This window comes from Chionomys nivalis, chromosome 3, assembly GCF_950005125.1.
Source record: "Chionomys nivalis chromosome 3, mChiNiv1.1, whole genome shotgun sequence".
In the NCBI taxonomy this organism is placed as follows: Eukaryota; Metazoa; Chordata; class Mammalia; order Rodentia; family Cricetidae; genus Chionomys; species Chionomys nivalis.
This window is the reverse complement of record NC_080088.1, coordinates 122,317,431-122,336,843: the sequence shown is the minus strand read 5'-3', so window position 1 is coordinate 122,336,843 and position 19,413 is coordinate 122,317,431. Positions and strand designations below refer to the sequence as shown.

The 19,413-nt window shown below is 49.0% G+C and overlaps 1 protein-coding gene across 2 annotated transcripts in view; it reads right to left on the bottom strand.

Annotated features, from left to right (window-relative positions):
- Nucleotides 1-19,413, bottom strand: part of Sgsm1 (small G protein signaling modulator 1) — a 73,337-nt gene that overhangs the window by 17,245 nt on the left and 36,679 nt on the right. For both annotated transcript variants that reach the window (XM_057764090.1, XM_057764089.1), the window contains 7 exons: nucleotides 18,855-18,993; nucleotides 16,802-16,866; nucleotides 16,110-16,255; nucleotides 10,053-10,181; nucleotides 8,158-8,340; nucleotides 7,410-7,478; nucleotides 5,206-5,793 (listed from right to left, as the gene is read on the bottom strand). In XM_057764090.1, the coding sequence (XP_057620073.1) occupies nucleotides 5,206-5,793; nucleotides 7,410-7,478; nucleotides 8,158-8,340; nucleotides 10,053-10,181; nucleotides 16,110-16,255; nucleotides 16,802-16,866; nucleotides 18,855-18,993 (1,319 nt within the window). The remainder of the gene's footprint in view (nucleotides 1-5,205; nucleotides 5,794-7,409; nucleotides 7,479-8,157; nucleotides 8,341-10,052; nucleotides 10,182-16,109; nucleotides 16,256-16,801; nucleotides 16,867-18,854; nucleotides 18,994-19,413) is intronic.

The following is a 19,413-nucleotide window of genomic DNA, read 5'->3' as shown; positions in this document are numbered from 1 at the left end:
GAATGTGCCCTTATATGTGTGTCTGTATCTCTGTGTATGTCTATGTGTGTTTGTATGCATGTGCATTTGTCTGTATGTGTGTGTCTGTGTGACTGAGTGTGTGTCTGTGTAACTGTGTGCGTGTGTGTCTGTATGTGTATACCTGTGTGTGAGTGTGCACTTATATGTGTCTCTGTATCTCTGTGTATGTCTATGTGTGCTTGGATGCATGTGCATTTGTCCCGTGTGTGTGTGTCTGTGTGACTGTGTATGTGTGGTATGAGTGTGTGTGTTACTGGGGATCTAACCCAGTGTTCTGTGCAGGGTAGGTAAGTGCTCTGCCACTGAGCTACATAATCCATCCTGGTTTTTACTTGTTCATTGATTTTGTTACTGTTTGTTCTAAGATGGAGTATGTGTAGACCAGGCTGTACTGGAACTCACTCTGTGACCAGGCTGGCCTCTAACTCAGAGAGGCCTGTCTCTGCCTCTCAGGTGTTGGGATATGGTGTGGGAAGTCCTTTTGTATATGTATTGCTTTTATTGGTTAATAAAGAAGCTGCTTTCAGCCAATGGCTTAACAGAATATAGCCATGCTGGAAGATTTTATATATATATATGGAGAGAGAGAGAGGAGAGAGAGTAGGCAGAATCAGGAGATGCTATGTAGCCCCATGGGAGACAGATGCTGGGGACGGAACTTTACCCAGTAAGCCACAGTGATGTGATGATACACAGATTAATAGAAATGGGTTAGTTTAGGATACAAGAGCTAGCTAGCAATATGTTTAAGCTATTGGCCAAACAATATTGCAAATACTGTTTGTATTTTTTCTATAGTTTCTGTGTGATTATTTTTGGGATGAGCAGCCTAGAATGGATGAGCAGCCTCCCCCAACAGGGATAAAAGTTGTATGCCACTGTGCCTGGTCTACTGTGCTTTGATGATGATGATGATTTGATGTGATCTCTTGGTGTGGAATCTGCAGAATTTACTGGCTGAGGTATGACCCTATCCCCTAACAGAGAATATTTGGAAAGAGGGAAAACCCCTCTTAAATGCATGGCTGTTAGACAGGCTTCCTGACAATAAGGATAGACTTGGAAGGAGTGGGGCGGAGTCTTCGAAGGGCAGGTACTCCTCTCCTTGGGATGGGGTTACAGAGGATAAACTCAGTTGCAGTTGAAATACAGTAAAAGTTAAAAACTGTGTGGCCTGAACCTAACCTATGAGCATCCAGCTGATGACAGAGTATGCCAGAGAGTCAGAGGGTCCCTCGAGATTGAGTGGCCAGGGGAGCTGTAGCCACTGCCCCACCCTGCGGGGAGAAATCATACTGCATACACTAGTGCAGGGAAAGATCTGAATGCCAACTTAAAGTCTGCTTCCGACAGAATACATTCTTCACCACTGTGAAGTTGAAAACCATAAACTGAACCATCACACACCAGGGACCATCTGTTGTGTGGATAAGGCTCTTGTACACGGTAAAGATCTGTCACTCATATTGGTTTAATAAAATGCCGATTGGCCAGTAGTCAGGCAGGAAGTATAGGTAGAGCAACCAGACTAGGAGAATTCTGGGAAGAGGAAAGGCAGAGGTACAGTTGCCAGTCAGACATAGAGGATGCAGGATGAGAATGCCTCATTGCGAAAAGGTACCAAGCCATATGACTAAATATAGATAAGAATTATGGGTTACTTTAAGTTGTAAGAGCTAGTTAGTAATAAGCCCGAGCTAATAGGACAAACAGTTTATAATTAGTATAAGTCTCTGTGTGTATCTTTGGGACAGAACGGCTACAGGACCAGGTGGGACAAAACCTTCTGCCTACTAATGGTGCCCATACGTTTGGCAAGAATTTTCACATAAAAACTGAGAAAGCTTTTTAAAAAAGGATTCTAGATAGACAAGAACAGAGTTAAGTGTTAATTATAGGTAACCATCTTTTCTCCAACAGGCTCTGTTTGCTGGTGGCAAGCATAGGTGCAGCTCCTTTAGGAGAGACTTTCTGACTAAGCATTAGCAGCAAAAACCTCACAGCTCTTTCAAGAGGCTCTGCCATCAAACATTTAAGTGGTGTTTATGAGCAGTTGGCATCAGGCTTCTTGGTGATGGCATGGACCTAGAAACTCCACAGAGTCATGACAATAAATCTGGATCCTGCAGTACATCTGCCATGAAACTAGACTCTCAAAAAGCTAAGGAATGGGATGGAACCAGCCACCAAAGTCACAGCTTTAATCCTATCCATATCACTTAGCAGAGTAAAGACTTATGTAGTCAGAAAAAGATAGAGAGATACAGTAAAGACAGATTCAGACAAAATAAAACTCTCTAAACGGGTTTATAGTACTTTAAAAATTATATGTAGATTTGGGAGAGAAAAAAAGATAGAGAAAGTCCTTAAAAAAAAAAGAAATAGGGTAGTTGGGTGTTGTGGACCATGCCTTTAATCCTAGCACTTGGGAGGCAGAGGCAGTCAGATCTCTGTGAGCTTGAGGCCAGACTAGTCTACAGAGTGAGTTCCAAGACAGTCAAAGATACACATAGAAACTTTGTCTGAAAAAAAAAATCAAAAATTAAAAATAAAAATAAAAGATATAGAGTAAAAAAAAGCCACATAATGATGAAAATACACAGAGAATCTAGATACTGTATGTTATTGTGTTGTCTTTGAATTGTTTGACTGCCAAGGAAGGAACAACAGCTGCTAAAAGACATTTGATTATTAGTGCTGCTGAATCAATCCAACCTATATATTTTAAAAATACCTTGAGTTCAAAATTAAAGTTAAAAGACATGTTACTTTGAAGAAGAGGTTCTGCTTTTATTTCCACAGGAAATAAGAGGCTGTGGATTCATTCTGAGTTTTAAAAAATCAGGTTTGATCAGGGAAGACCCCCTGAGAAATCTCCAATGGGAACAGATGATCCAGACGACCCAATGTTTCAAGCACCTCTGCTGCAGTTTCCTCTGAGTTTTATATCAAGAAGAACAGCCTTGACACTGCTAGCTGAGATGACCCAGCCTTACAGAATACTCCAGTCAGGTCCTAATCATAATCCTAAATTTTCTTTAGGTCCCATGAGATTGTCAGTGCCCCAAAATTAGTAGGAATTAGCCTAGAAAACTATGCCCACACTCCCTAAAATGGATTATGAATGTTTGTCTTTGTTTAATGTGTTGGTTACAAATTGTTATGGACAATGGTTAGGAAAAATGCTAAACAAAGGTGATTAGATTCAGGGTCTTGTTTTGAAAAGAACAAAAAGAGGAACTGACGTGGGATAATGCTCTTGTACCCTGTAAAGATTTGTCAATCATATTGGTTTTATAAAATGCTGATTGGCCAGTAGTCAGGCAGGAAGTTTAGGTGGTGTAACCAGACTAAGAGAATTCTGGGAAGAGGAAAGGCAAGAGATGCGGTCACCAGCCAGAACCAGAGGAAGCAAGATGAGAATGCCTTAGTGAGAAAATACCAAGCCACATGGCTAAACCTAGACAAGAATTGTGACTTAATTTAAGTTGTAAGAGCTAGATAATAATAGGCTTGAGCTAATAGGTCAAACAGTTTATAATTAATATAAGCCTCTATGTGTTTCTTAGGGACAGAAACTTCCACGTATAATCTGTGCAAACATGGCAGCCATGTGGCCCTGCACTCAGTAAAGGGATAGATGTCAGGATGAGGGAAGGAACATTACTCAGGATGAACATGCATGAGGGCATCTTCCTAAGAGATTCTTCAGCAGCTGAGGAGATGGCTCAGTCAGTAAAGGACTTGTCTGGCAAGTATGAGAACCCATGTTCAGACCTCTAACACCCATGTAGAAAGCCAGGCATGGGGACACATGCTTGCTCTTACAGAGCTGAGGAGGGGGAGCCAGGAGGATCCCTGAGGCTTGCTGGCCAGCTAGGCCTGCAGAATTGATGAATGACAGCCCAGGGAGAGACACTTAACAAAAAGGAAGGCCCCTGAAGACCTGCTCCTGAGGGTCTGCTCCTGAGGGTATCCCTGGTGTTTGCACATGCCATCACACACATGCCAAGGTCCACAGACCTGATTCCAAAACCACAAAGAAGGAACGTCACAGAGGGGCTGGAGAGATGGCTCAGTGGTTAAGAGCATTGCCTGCTCTTCCAAAGGTCCTGAGTTCAATTCCCAGCAACCACATGGTGGCTCACAACCATCTGTAAAGAGGTCTGGAGCCCTCTTCTGGCCTTCAGGCATACACACAGACAGAATATTGTATACATAATAAATAAAAAAAAAAAAAGGAACATCACAGAATAGGCAGGGTCCCAGCCCTGCAGCCTGTGACATTGGATAGGATGAAGAAGCATATGGAAGTCACTGTGGCATGTACTCCAACAAAACACAGTTGTAAACTGAGGAAGAAAAGAGCCATAGGAGAGAAGGTACTGGGGCCCTTTGGGGCCCACCCGCCTCTGTTTCCACACTAGAGATGTGTGTCCATCCAGAGAAACAGGTGGGACTCATGGCTCAGTACTTCACTTTCTCCCACACTGTGACCCCCCTGCCATTGCCCACACTGCCCATTCCAATGCTAGGCTCTGCCACACAGTTGGCTTCAGCCAGCGATGGCAGTGCTGTGAGTGAGCCAGACAGAGCAGAGGCTTGAAATATACATGGGCATGACGGGTCTCTCTGCTTAGCATCTGCCTTTGCCATGAGTACTAGCCTACGTTTGCCTAGGTTAGCTCAGGTTAGCCTGCCAGAAGATAAAACACAGACCAACCCCTGACTACCAATGTCATAATGAGCCTAGCTTGGGGCAGAGCTTCCCAGCTGGCCCACAGACTCGGAGGCAAATGTAGGGCCCAGTAGGGCCCAGTGCTGGTTGGCAAAGTGGCTGGCCTTGGGTAACTGGTTACACAGCATGGATGTGAAGCTGATGACATCGTGGAGAAAGTGGATTTGTTTCTGAACTTTGCTTTAGGCTGTTCAGCCAAAGTCTGTGAAAGCAGAGGTTAGCCTTAGCTACCAGAGGTCAAGGTCACCTCTGAGGAGGCTCCAGGATGCAGCTGGGGAGCTGAGGCTATGGCAGGGGACTTGTGCCATAGCCAGGAGAAGGGACGGAGTCAGGTTTCCTGGCTCCTAGCTCAGCAGGCCTTCCTGCTGCAACGATGACTCTCTGTGATGGGAAAAAACAAACGGCAACCAGTCTCACCCTCGTAGGGGCAAGACCCGGTGACTTACAGAGTAGGTGACGCCGCTGGAAGACACAGGCGATGCCTCGTTGTTGGCCGAGGAGGTCACAGCCAGAGAAGCCAGAGCAGGGAAGAGGCTCTCCATCTCCGGCTCCTCAGAGAGGTTGTCCTCACTGTCAGCCCGGCCGTGCTTGTCCGTCTCGCCCGGCCAGCCCTCTATCATGGCGCCATCCTTCTCAGGCAGGGCCACGTCCAGGCTGCCAGGGATGGACATGAACTCCTCCATGCTCTCATTGGCAAGGAGGTCACTCTCAAGACTATCTTGCACCGCCAGCTCCTCCCGGGGGGCTTCGTCCCGGGAAGTGGTGGCTTCGCTGCTCTGTCCGTCTTCTACGCTGCTATCTCCAGGTCGAAACACTGCGGGGAGGCTGCGCTGGGCGTCCAAGACACTGTCTTCGGTGCTAAGGCTGGGCTCGGAGTGCTCGGAGAGGCCGGACGAGAAGTTGTGGGAAGAAGGGTGCCCAGAGTCTGGGGAGCAAGTGCCATTTGCCGGGTTCCCGTTGGGGACTTTGGGTTGTTTCTCTTCTGACCTGCCTTCTACCTCTGTCTGTTCCACTTCATCCACAGACTCAAATACCTGAGGAACGGGACACACAGATAGGCAGGTCAGGGTGTGCAGGGCAACTCAGTTTAAAGTAGCAACTTAATATCCAACAACAGGGGTGTTTCGGGATGGATTTACATGTAGTGGAAAAGCATGCAGTCAGTACAAAGGCAGTGTGCTCTTCTTAATGAAAGTCAACAACCCAAGTGCTGAGATTATGCTGGCAATTCAGGAGGTCAATAGGGACATGCAGTTTGGGGAGAAGGTTGCTTTTCACCATACAGACATCTAATATTGGGTTTATTTGTGGTTCTCTGTGTCCCTCAGCTGTAACCCTCAAGATCACAGAAAACATCAGGTTCCAAAGCCTCACACTGATCGTCTGTGTGGCCACCATCAACCTCAGTTCACTGGGTCTATTTCCGCATTTTTGTGTGCAGTGCTGGGACCTCTTATAGACTAGGTCAACATGCACACACACACACACACACACACATACACACAGATTTTTCTACCCATAAGGTGACATTCTGTGCATGTTTTTATACTTTTCACTAAAAACAGCTATTTTATTTTTTATTTATGTGTCTATGTGTACATGCCCACATGAGTGCAGGTGCCCTTGGAATCCAGAAGAGGGCACCAGATTTCCTGAGGTTACACCTGGGTTATGAGGCACCTCATACAGGTGTGGGGAATTGAACTTGGGTTCTCGGCAAGAGCAGTTCATGCTCTTAACCACTGAGACATGGCTCCAGACTGCTTTGTGCTTTTCTTTCTGTTTAATGAGGCTCCAGATGGAGTAAGCTTTACTAGTGATGCCAAAAGCTGTTGAACAATACATCTGCTGGCGTTTATGTGGGATCTTAAGAACCACCAACTCTTGCTCTACATTAGGTATGTGTGTGTGTTAAGGCATCCAGAAGGTTCTGGAAGGCCACACAGGAGACATGATGATTGTAGTGGTGATTGTAGCACTGCTCCAAGGGAGGACAGAGGTGCAGGCATGAGGTGTGACGTCTTACAGGAGAGTAGGCTTGTGTTCAGCCTCCGAATTCACAGAGGCTGGGTCCGAGATTCAACCAATGTTGAGCAAAAATACCCTGCAAGCCACTGCACCTGCACAGACCGGGCTCAGGCACCTGTCCTTCCTTCCTAATGACACAGCCCGGTGGCTATTTCCGTGTCGTTTTACCCTGCACTGCTCTATGGTGACCTGAAGGATGCACTGGCCTGTGTACACACTTGTCATTTTACACAAACAACTAGGATCCTGGCATGCTGATGTCTGCGAAGGCTGCATCCCATCACTGTGGATTCAAGGAGGCTGCAGGCACTTGTGTGACTTAGAGAGCACACTCCAATACAGTCATAAAAAGCTCAAGATAGACCCAGTGGTGGTGGTGTACTCGGGAGGCAGAGGCAGGCAGATCTCTGTGAGTTCGAGGCCAACCTGGTCTACAGAGTGATTTCCAGGTCAGGCTCCAAAGCTACAGGGAAACCCTGTGTGTGGGGGGAGCCCAACACACAACACATCAAGCAGTGAGTGGCTGGTAAACGACGAACATCCAACCCCTACAACCCTAGGAGGAAGGGCAGGGCTGGTGTGGATGGGGGGGGGCATGAAGGGCAGGGCCTCTGAAAGTCACCTGTGTGCTGCTGCTGGAATCGCTCTGCAGTCGGAGGTTCTGGCGGCCTGAGCTGCAGCTCTGGGAGGACTGAGGCGGATAGGAACCAGAGACACAAAGATGGAAGGTCACACTAGGGGCTCCATTCCTTCTGGCTAGCACAAGCTCCCTCCCAGAGCCTCTGCTCCTGCTGCTCCCTGGAGCCTCCTTGGAGATGACCTTGGCCTCTGGGTCCCACCTTCCAGCCTCCACATTAGAGCACCCCACCTTTAGCAAACTTGAGAGCTTCTGGCTAGGATTTATGTCCTTCCAGAGTAACAAGTGGGACTCACGGTTCAGTTTTTCTGTCCTACCCTCCCCACTCCGACCCTAGGCTCTGCCATGCAGCCAGCTTCAGTCAGTCTACTCTGGGCTGTTCAGCTGAGGACTGTGTAAGAGCAGAGATCTGTCTTAGCTACCAGAACATTCTTGAAAGACCTTGTACATAGTAGGTGTTCAGAACACATTAGCTGAACATATGGAGGGCAGACGCTACACTGGAATCTGATACTGTCTTCTTAGGGTTGTACCCACACCTCCACCATTCCTACTGTATGTATGCAAGAACTGAGCCCAAAGGTAAGGAACTGGTAAGAGACTCCTTGTGGGCTTTGAACCTATATCTGATTCTGGAGTTTCCCCAATCCCTCCCGCACAAAAGCTAATGGCAAGGCTGCCCCAAGGCTCTGTCCCTCTCACACTGGCAGTCTCTCAGACCAGCTGTCCTTACCTCGTTACTGATGGTAGAGTCCCGGTGCAGCATCCGGTGAAGATGGCTGTCCAGGCTAGCCCCTGAAGAGCACTTGGCCAGGGCAGCAGCGTGGGACTCCCGCTCCCTCTGTCTCACGATAGCCTCACAGCCCAGCCACTCCGACATGGTTTTTGCATAGCAGGCATGGATCTGTTCATCCACCTGTCGGCACATGTGCAAGTCACGTGAGGTGCTGAGCTCCCTGGACTCTGACCTGTCCACATGTGTGCAGTCAGCACCCAACAGATGCGAGCTTCAGCCGCACTCTCCTTCTGGCGCTCCTCCTTTCCCTATTTCTCCTCTTACACAATCTTACACACTGCATGATTTCTCTATTTCCTCATTCGTTTATTAATTACTTAATACATTTACTCATTACTTTTTTTTTTTTTTTTGGTTTTTTTCGAGACAGGGTTTCTCTGTGGTTTTGGAGCCTGTCCTGGAACTAGCTCTTGTAGACCAGGCTGGTCTCGAACTCACAGAGATCCGCCTGCCTCTGCCTCCCGAGTGCTGGGATTAAAGGCGTGCGCCACCACTGCCCGGCCTCATTACTTTTTTTTAATAAGTACCCACTGTGTACTTATTACCAAGTCAGGCATATAGATTACAAGATGAGCAAGATTCTGCCATCCATCCACCCACCCATCCACGTACTCATCCACCCACCCATCCATGCGTCCACCTCCTCCACTCTCTCCTGTCCATCCACCCACCCATCCATCAGGTTAGGACCACTCATAGACAATAACAGATGGCACAGTCACTGCTGGAGTTTCTCATTTTCAAGACTGAATATGCCTCCATCACACGACCCAGTAATTTTACCACCAGGCAATTCTCCAACACACAGAGCCCGTACTGGAAGTCAGTTGTGAACAGAGATTCATGGCCGTGCCTAGCTACTGATCAACTGCTTCAGAGTGAAGCCGTGGCATCTGCACATAGCGATGCTCAGCCACGGAAGGAAGAGCATCACGGTTCTGCTGGAGGTCACCATGTGGGAAACTGAGTAAAGGTCACGTGGGTCCCTGTAGTGCTTCCTACAAATGTGCAGGAGTCTGTAAGACCTCAAGATAGGAGGTCGATTTATTTGAAAGTTCCCTTGTATCATGTTTCTACCACACAGCTCTTTCCTGATGTTCCTGCCTCTCCCCTGTCACCAGCAACACTGCAACAGGCAAGCAGGGCTCCAGAGTACCCAGTTCCACACGGCTCATACACACAATGCCCATCTGCCCAGTACCCAGGGGTACAGTGTCCAACTGTGTGGTACCCAGCTCCACAGTACCAGGTGCACACTGCCCATGCACACAATGCCCACCTGCCCAGTACCCAGATACACAGTGCCCATGCACACAATACCCATCTGCTCAGTACCCAGATACAGTGCCCATGTACACAATGCCCATTTGCCCAGTACCCAGGTGCACAGTGTCCAACTGTGGTACCCAACTCCACAGTACCCAGGTGTACACTGCCCATGTACATAATACCCGTCTACCCAGTGCCCAACTGCGCAGTACCCAGCTCCATGGTACCCAGGTGCACACTGCCCATGCACACAATGCCCATCTGCCCAGTACCCAGGTGCACAGTGCCCAACTTCACGGTACCCAGCTTCACAGTACCCAGGTGCACACTGCCCATGAACACAGGGTCCATCTGCCCAGTACCCAGGTGCACAGTGCCCAGCTGCAGAGTACCTGGCCAGGTTCCGTGTGCAGCTGTACAGTGCCTATGTGCACAGTGCCCAGGCACACAGTGCCCAAGTCCACAGCACCCAACTCTGCAGCACCTAACTCCATAGCACCCAGCCCCATAGTACCCAGCCCTGTAGCACCCTGCTCCTTTCATTGCCCTCACAGGTGACCAACCTCCTTCCTCTCCATCTCCGTCATCCCGAACTGGTAGTGGCCCAGGAGGAAGGGCCAAACTGCCCTGCGGATCTCGGGCTGGACACCACCGTAGTAGATTAGCCGCAGCAGCTCTGGCTCCGGGTAAGTCTGCTTGGGAGAGGCAAAAGGTCTGGTCAATGGAGAAGCCAGTGTGGCCTGCAGCCCTGCAGTCTTGTTTCTGTGGTGAGACCCTGGTGTGAATGAGCATCCTTCCAAATACCTGTGTTAGTGATGTGGTCCCTAGCTAGGCACTATTGGAAGCTGGTGGGGCCTTGAAGAGCTGGAATCCCATGTCGGTCTTAGATCACAGTGGAGGAATGGTGGCTCAGCCCCACCCATAGTAAGCCTCTCTGTTTTGCTCCTGCCATGCTGTCCTGTGCTGCCTAGACCCACAGAGCAACAGGGCCCATCAGATTTAAATCTCTACAACTGTGAGCCAAGATAAACCGTTTTTTCTCTCTAAGCTGTTCAGTCTGGAAACTGGTTACAGTAACAGAGAGATGACATAATACAGGAGCCTGCAATTAACCTTAGCACAAGAGGAACTAAACCAGACAACACAAACCATCTACCAGTGGGGGCGTCCGAGGTCAGGGGAGACACACACTGTTGTGTGGGGAAAGGCCGAAGTGTGAGGAGCAGTGGCAAAAGATAAAGATGTGGCTGTGTCTAGGGTGAGCCTGTTTTTATGAGATGACACAAAAGGTGGGCACTGTGTGACCCCAGCATTCAGAGCAGGTCAAGTCAGAAGGTCAAGGTCGTCTTTAGTTACATAGAGTTTAAGGCCAACCAACATGAGACCTCGTCTAAAATCAATCAGATAAAGAACCCAAAAGCCAGGAGGGAGAGAAGGGGGCAGGGGGAGGAGGCAAGTGCCCAAGGCAGTACCTAATGAACTAGTCTTTCCATTTGATCCATACTCAATCTCATCTTGAGTTAGCTTGAAGAAAATTAAAGTGAAATAAAGCAAACTGAACATTTCCAGCTGCCTCCTCTCACACCATCAACCCCCTGCACAGAAAGGGCTTCGGAGGCTTCCTGTGGTGCAGGCTGGGCTTTGTTACTTCAAGAAAAGTCACTGGTGCAAGCTTTGCTGCTACAGTGTATCCTTAGGCTGCCAAGAGAACTCTGACCACCCAAGTAGATAACGCCTGCATAGTTAGCAATCAGAAAATGGGTTGTGGCAAGAACGCAAAGTCTTCATCAGAAATGACTTCCTTTCTTTCAGGGTTGTGGGGAGAATCCCTGGAGAGCCATCTGTATCTCAGCTTTTTTATTCCCTTATTTTTTATTTTATGTACAACAGTGTTTTGACTGAATAACACAAGTGCACAGTGTGCATGCAATGCCTGCAGAGGCCAGAAGAGGGCCTGGGATCCCCCGAGCTGGAGTCATAGATGGTTGTGAGCTGCCACGTGGGTGCTGGGAATCGAACCCAAGACCTCTGGAAGAGCACCCAGTGCTTTCAACGGCTGAGCCATCTCTCTAGCCCCCTCACTTTTCTGTTTTCTTGGTTATTTGAAATAGGGTTTCTCTGTAGCCTTGGAGTCTATCCTGGAGCTCGCTCTGTAGACCAGACTGGCCTCGAACTCACAGAGATCCACCTGCCTCTGCCTCCTGAGTGCTGGGATTAAAGGCATGCCCCACCACGACCTGGCTACTTTATAAGAGTTATAAAATCACTTATCTCCAGGCTTATCATTTCCTTTTGAGGAAATTTCAGTAGTTGTGTCTCTAGGAGTTTGCGAGTTGTGTTGTTAGTTTGTTGGTACATACATTTTCATAGTATTTGCGTGTTATCTCCCATTCCTTTGCCTGTAGAGTCTATAGTGATATCTCCTCTTTGACTTCTGACTGTGGTCATCTATGTGCCCTACACACCCCCTTGTGGTTCTGATTAAGAAAGTGCTTCCCAGCTTCACTGGTCTTTCCTGAGAGGCAGTTTTATTGCTATTTATCATCTCTATTCTCCTCTCTCTGATCTGATTCATCCTTCCTCCTGTCTTCTGTTTGCTTCAGGTTCAGTTTGCTGCCCCCCTCAAACACTAAGATAGAAGGTTAAGTCATTGACTTTTACATCTTTCTTCATTTTACTTTATAGGTTAAAAAAAACCAACCTGGACCTTTGTATGTATGTATTTTAAGCGTATGTGTGAGTACCTGCATGAGGCTATGTGCACTATACTCCAGTGCCCTGAGGGAACTGGAGTCACAGGCCACTGTGAGCTGCCTGCTGTGAGTGCTGGGAACCAAACTCAGGTCTCCTCCAACAAAACCAGTGCTCTTAACCACTGAGCCATCTCTCCAGCCCCTAGACCTCTGTAATACTATGCTATGCTAAATTTTAACACTTATTGTTTTATTTATGGTCTTGGTTTCCATTGCTTGCAAATGCCATAACTGCAATTGTTACGATGAGAAGAGATGACAATGAAAACAGAAAATCCAGTTCCTGGGCTCCTGGATCCACTAGACTCCATTTCCCAGCCTCCTATGTAACTCGGTGGGGTCATAGGACAGTTTCTGGCCAATGGGTGTGAGAGAAAGTAATGGAAGCTATTTGCAGGACTGGGCAGAAGGGGAGGGAAGTTGGTGGGTTCCCACAGGCTTCCCAAGAGACACTGAGTGCCAGGGAATGGCAGGTTCACGAGTCTCCTAGGTAAAAAGAGATGTGCACCCATTGACAGGGCTCCCAGGGCTGTTCAGTGAGAAATAAGCCCAGTGTTACCTGGCAACAAGAAAGCAGGTACTGTTTGTTCCTGAGACTCAATGTACCCAGCACAGGAAGGTGGTTAAACCTTGAGAAAGGGTCAGGCAGTAGGAAGGGAGGAGGAAGTACTGGAGACTCTCTGGCTCATCTATTGTTTCATCCAATTTGACCTTAAACTGGTGTCTCCCAAATTGGATCACAGAAGCACTCCAGGGACTTCAGAAACACAGGCGTGGGCTCCTCTCCCGGAGATGCAGGCTCTGCCAAGCTGGAGCTGAGTCTAGAAGCCTGTCAGTTCTGCAGCTCCGCAGGAACCAGGAGGCTCACACTATGGCCGTGGGAGGTTGCGAGAGTACTCTGGCTTATCTGATTCATGTTTTAATACACAGCAATCTACTTCTAGGAACCCATTCTCAAAATCAAAATGCCAGCCGTACAGACAGGCATGTGCCAAGCGCTGCTGCCGCTGCTCCTGTACCACTGGACATGAGTCTTTAAAACAAGTGGGAAGAAAGCCAGGCCTGGTGCAGGTCTGCAAATCCAACCCCAACACTATGGAGACTGATGTGGGGAGGGGGGTGAATCCAAGGCCAGCCTGGGCTATCTAGTGAGATTCCCACCCCACCTCCCAACCCAGGCAACAACAAATGAAAAGAAAAAGGGAGGGGGGGGGAGAGAGAGAGAGAGAGAAAGAGAAAGAAAGAGAGAGAGAGAGAGAGAATTCCTGTGAGGAGCCATCCACAAACACAAAGTGCTGAGTTCTGGCTCACTATTTCTTTGAGATCTGGAAGGTGGGTCTGAAAGCAGAGCTGCTTACTGAACTGCAAACAGAACGCTAACAAGGTATAGAAGACGCCGCCCATCTAGAGGCCAAGAGATGGCTCAGCGGGTAGAGACACTTGCTACCACAGCAACCTGGTTTCAACATGGTGGGAGGAGAAAGCTGGCATCTGCAAACTGTTGTCTGCCGACCTCCACGTGCACACGGTGGCATCTGCATGCCCCCCACATACAAAATAAAATAAATACTTAAAATATTTTAAAAAATATAGAATAAGGTTAGGTATAAATATTAAGCTATGGCTAGCTAAATATTGCAATATTATATATACATTTCTATAACTCTATAGCTATAGATGAGAGATCAAAGATAGGATGATAGATAACTTTAGAAAGTCTATGTATATATAATAAACACAGAAATATATAAGAGCTGTATAATATGCAGTTAGGCATAAATGTATCTTTATATTAAAGATATTAAAAATATTAAAAAATCCTGATGAACTATATTACTGTATATGACTTACATGTCTTTTTTGTTTATTTGAGACAGGTCTTACTATGTAGCCCTGGCTGTGCTGGAGCTTGCTTTGTAGACCAGATTGCACTTGAACTCACAGAGATCCACCTGCCTCTGCCTCTCGAGTGCTGGGATTAAAGGTGTGTGACACCATGCCTGGCTTTGACTTGTATGTTGTAAAGTGTTCTGTGGGTCAGCTCTGTGCGTGCATACACATCTGTGGGTCAGCTCTGTGCGTGCATACACATCTGTGGGTCAGCTCTGTGCGTGCATACACATCTGTGGGTCAGTTCTGTGCGTGCATACACATCTGTGGGTCAGCTCTGTGCGTGCACATACATCTGTGGGTCAGATCCAGGATCTCTATGTAGTGCTGTGGCTAGCTCTGATTGCCAACTTGACAGAGAATAGTATCACCTGGGAGATGAGCCCCTCTGGGCTCTGGTCAAGCCTCTGGGGAATTAGCTTGATTATGTTAACCAGTGTGGGAAGACCTATCTTCATTCCCTAGCCTGGGGACCCCAACTGTGCAAACAGAGCTGCCTGCAGTCACCCTTCTGTTTCTTGTCAGTGGATGAGACAGGAACAGCTGCCTCCTGATCCTGTAGCGTCGACCTCCCCACAAAAGTGGAACAGACGTGGAACTGTAGTGAAGATCAACCCTTACACCTTTAACTTGCTCGTGTCGGGGTATTTATGACAGCAATGGGAAGGGAAACCCAGACACCAGCTGCATTTCCACACAGCTTTGTAACTGTAGGTACAGAAACAAAGACACGGGCACAGATGGACAGCACTGGAGCAGGTACCCAGGGCAGCCTGACACAGACAGACAGTGTTGGAGCAGGTGCCCAGGGCAGCCAGAGACAGACAGACAGTGTTGGGGCAGGTGCCCAGGGCAGCCTGACACAGACAGACAGTGTTGGAGCAGGTGCCCAGTGCAGCCTGAGACAGACAGACAGACAGTGTTGGAGCAGGTACCCAGGGCAGCCTGAGACAGACAGACAGTGTTGGAGCAGGTGCCCAGGGCAGCCCGAGACAGACAGACAGTGTTGGAGCAGGTACCCAGGGCAGCCTGAGACAGACAGACAGTGTTGGAGCAGGTGCCCAGGGCAGCCCGAGACAGACAGACAGTGTTGGAGCAGGTACCCAGGGCAGCCTGAGACAGACAGACAGTGTTAGAGCAGGTGTCCAGTGCAGCCTGAGACAGACAGACAGACAGACAGACAGACAGACAGACAGTGTTGGAGCAGGTGCCCAGTGCAGCCTGAGACAGACAGTGTTGGAGCAGGTGTCGAGGTCACCACCCAAGGCCCACATGTGCCCCAAAGCAGCTATGAATTCATTCAACACATAACCATGAACTTACTCAGAACATTATGGTATGAACTCAGGTGAACCCAGAACTCACAAAGTGGCAGAGACTGGCCTCAAACTCACAATCCCCTTGCCTCAGCTTTATGAGGGCTTCAGTGACAGCTGTGCACCATCCTGCCCAGTCCAATTGTTTCCTTTTCTTCTCTTCTAGGTTGAACATCCCAGTCCCTAATACTTGGGTCCTGAAGGGTTTTACACTTCAGATTTTTGTGAATGTTTGAATATTTGTGTGTGTGTGTTTGTGTGTGTGTGTGTACACATATACTGAGACATCTATAGGGATGGGCCACGTCTAAACACAAAATCCATACGTTTAACATACACCTAGACTCATGGCCTGCGGGTCATTTTATACAGTATTTTTAGTGGGTGGTATGTTTGTGACCTGTCCTGTGAGGTCAGGTGTGGGATTTTCCATTAAGTTTCATGTCAGTGCTCAGAGCTTCCATTTCAGAACATTCTGGATGGGGTTTGGGATTGGTAAGATGTACCTGTGAATGTTTTCTGACCTCCCTTAGTTTCATCTGGATGGGGTTCATGTTAGCTGTCCATGTCAGACGGGCACGTCTACCTGGGTCCCTGAGTCTGAGCTGACAAGACGGCCTCGCTCCACTGCCCTCTGGTGCACGAGCCCTGCCCTGCTCACCGTGCTGTCCTGGATGTACTGCTCCCAGATGCTGGCTGTCAACCCTTGCCCAGCATCACAGGGCAGGTCTGGAGACACAATCATGTGATTGACCAGGGCCGACAGGTGGGTCCTCACGGTGGACAGGTGTCTGCAGTAGGCGAGCCCTAGCCCAGGACGGAAGGCAAACATTATCTTCTGCCCAACACGCTTCACCCAGTCTCTCATGCATGCTCCATGTGGCTCACCTGTTACCCACCCCATCTTCAGGGCCCCCCCAACCCAGATAATTCTCACCATCCCCCTTCTAGACAAAGAAAGCAAGTTGAGCATGCTATCACTGGTGGCTTGACTGTTAAACCGTAGGGATGCTTTTGTATCTAGTTGGACACCACCCTTCTCTGCTGAAAGTTAAAGCAATTCACAGATGTGCAGTGGGCAGAGAAGGGACAGGAAGGCAGGGGAACCAAGGACTTCAAGGCTCACTCTGGGCCTGCCTCCCATTCATACAGGAAGAACAAAGGCCAGATGCAGAGTCACTGCTGGGTGGAGAAGGGAGCCTGGGAGATGCCAAGTGTTCTGCCTGCTGTCCAAGATGGTCCTGTCCCCTCAGGATCACCCTGCCTGGGCACCCTCATCCACTCTGCCTGGCACACGAGGCCCTCAGTCAGTGCTTGCTGAAGACCACAGCAGTAGCAGAGCCCAGTACTCACATCCGTAGAAAGCCCTGGAAAGGATCTGGTACTTCATGTTATCACAGAGCAGCTTCAGTGGAGTCCTGTGGGGGGAGAAGGGACAGAGGGCCACACACTGCTCAGCTGTGCTGCAGAAGAACCGTCACTATCCACACAGAGATCAAAGTCACTGTCAGGGTGGAGAGAGACTGCTGCGGCTCCCACTCACACGGCCCCCAGGCTTCCCTGGGGAAGTCACCCCTGCAGTGTGCCTCTGTGGCTTGGATTCAGGTGGATGATCACCCAGCATATGACCCTGGCTGAGAAGTGGTCATGTGACCCAACTCTGGCCAATGAGAATCAGCCTTGGGATTTTTGCTGCATCTACCTAGAAACACACACTGTCTTCTAGGTAGTTTCTATACCAGAGGGATACATAGCAGTGGTTGCTGGAAGTCTTCTTGGCCATCACCAGGAGGGCCAACCCAAGAACAGACCACCTTAAAGGCTCACTCACCCCTATCTGAAGACAACAAGAACAGACCACCTTAAAGGCTCACTCACCCCCATCTGAAGACAAGAACAGACCACCTTAAAGGCTCACTCACCCCAATCTGAAGACAACAAGAACAGACCACCTTAAAGGCTCATACACCCCCATCTGAAGACAAGAACAGACCACTTTAAAGGCTCACCCATCCCCATCTGAAGACCCCGAGAACAGACCACCTTAAAGACTCACTTACCCCCATCTGAAGACCCTGAGAACAGACCATCTTAAAGGTTCACTCGCCCCCATCTGAAGACAAGAACAGACCACCTTAAAGGCTCACTTACCCCCATCTGAAGACAACAAGAACGGACCCTCCCCCCCCTCCGAGCTGTTCCCATTCTGAGCATCTGGGGCCAGCCAGGTCCAAGGCTGCTGTGTCCTGGACCCTCTCAATCATGGTAGTACATTTTCTTTCTTTTCTATTTTCTTTTCTTGATTTTTTTTTTGAGACAGGGTTTCATGATATAACCCAGGCTGGCTTGGAACCCACAATCCTCCTGCCTCAGCCTCCTGGGTGCTGGGATCACACAACTACTCCAACACACACACTTCTTTTTTCCTCTTGAACCAGTTTGAAGTGATCTGTTGTAAAGTGGCCCATGGATTTGGCCCGTGGACTGCACAGGAGGCAGGGCTCAGAGCCACTGCTCTTTGCATGGAGCTCCTGAGGGTGTTGGAGTGAAAAGAGAAGAACACAATCTAGCATGGCTGGGGAGACAGGGGCCGAGGAGGGCTGTGTGCTCGTACAGCGGACAGAATGGAAGAATCTTTATGCATCTATCCTGAAGCTATCCCAGGGATAGCAGACAGACCCAGGAAGCCTGCTGGCAAGGGAGCATGGCTGAAGTCCTGGGTATTTACATGGAGGGAGTCCCTCTTCCTGCCCTCAGGATGTGAGACTTGGTCTTGCTCAAGGTGCATACAGTGAGCAGTTCCTCAGGGGGGTTCACACTCTGCAAGGAAGCGAGCTTCCCATGATACAGATATGTAAGTCAGATGTTCTGAGAGCAGGCACTGGGAAAAGTAGCATTGCTCAATGGTCCATGGTGACTACTTACTAGTTCCTTCTAACTACTAAGTTACTGTTTCGTGGAGGAGCACACAGAACAATGACCATCCTTAAATAATTTTTCTGGCTCCTAGTGTATGCTTGGCCTGTATTTCTTGGCCTCCCTGTGAGTGGGGCCACTGAGTTGAAACAGAAATACCATTGCCTCTGACACTGTGACTAGTGACATCCAAGTCGATGTCCATTAGAAAGCAGAGCCATGGCAGACTCATAGCATTTGGGACATGTCAGCATTTACTGAAAGCCACTGATGTTTTAGGGCTCTTTATTACTGCAGCAGAATCTTACCCTGGCTGACACATGGGAGGGAATTCCAGTGGCTACAACTACACACGGCTACGATTTAAACCTTGGGGATCCACAGGCCACGTTCACACCTCCCAAAATTTAGGCCAAGGCAAGAGATAGAGAGCCACAGGCCTTAGGTCAGTGCTTCAAGCGCCTCCATGTACAGCCTGAGCCCCACATACCTCTCATGGTTGCAGCCATTGGATGAGCCGCCATCAGCCGAGCCGCTTTGTGAACAGGAAGAGCAGGAGGACTTCCGAGGACTGGGTTGCCATAGGGATGGAAGATTGTTCACAGAGACATCCATCAGGTCCTGGAGCACTGTGGTGGGTAGTGAGTGGAAAGGGGGCCCGGCAATAACCTTGGTTAAACCAACACGGATTACAAAAACTTGACCCCAAAGCAAGCAGCTCCCTCAAAGCTGGCTCAGGGGCAGAGAAGACAGGAGTGTGACTGTCCCAAATGTGCCCAACCACAATCTGATGGAGTCCCCCAGCCCGCCTGATCCAGTGAAAAGCACCACCAAGCTTCAGAGACTCCAGCTGCAGAGCAGAGTGGAGAGCAGCCGAAGGCGGAAGTAGAGAGGAGGCAACCAGAGCCCGGAAGCCTGCAGACAATCCCACCTCGCCATGCCCTCATTCAGTTCTGCTCACAGGAAGGTGGCATGAGGGGAGGGGAGCCTACTGGGTGCTCCTGAGTTCCTCTGCCTCTAAAGGAGCTTGTGTGGCCAGAAGGGAAGGA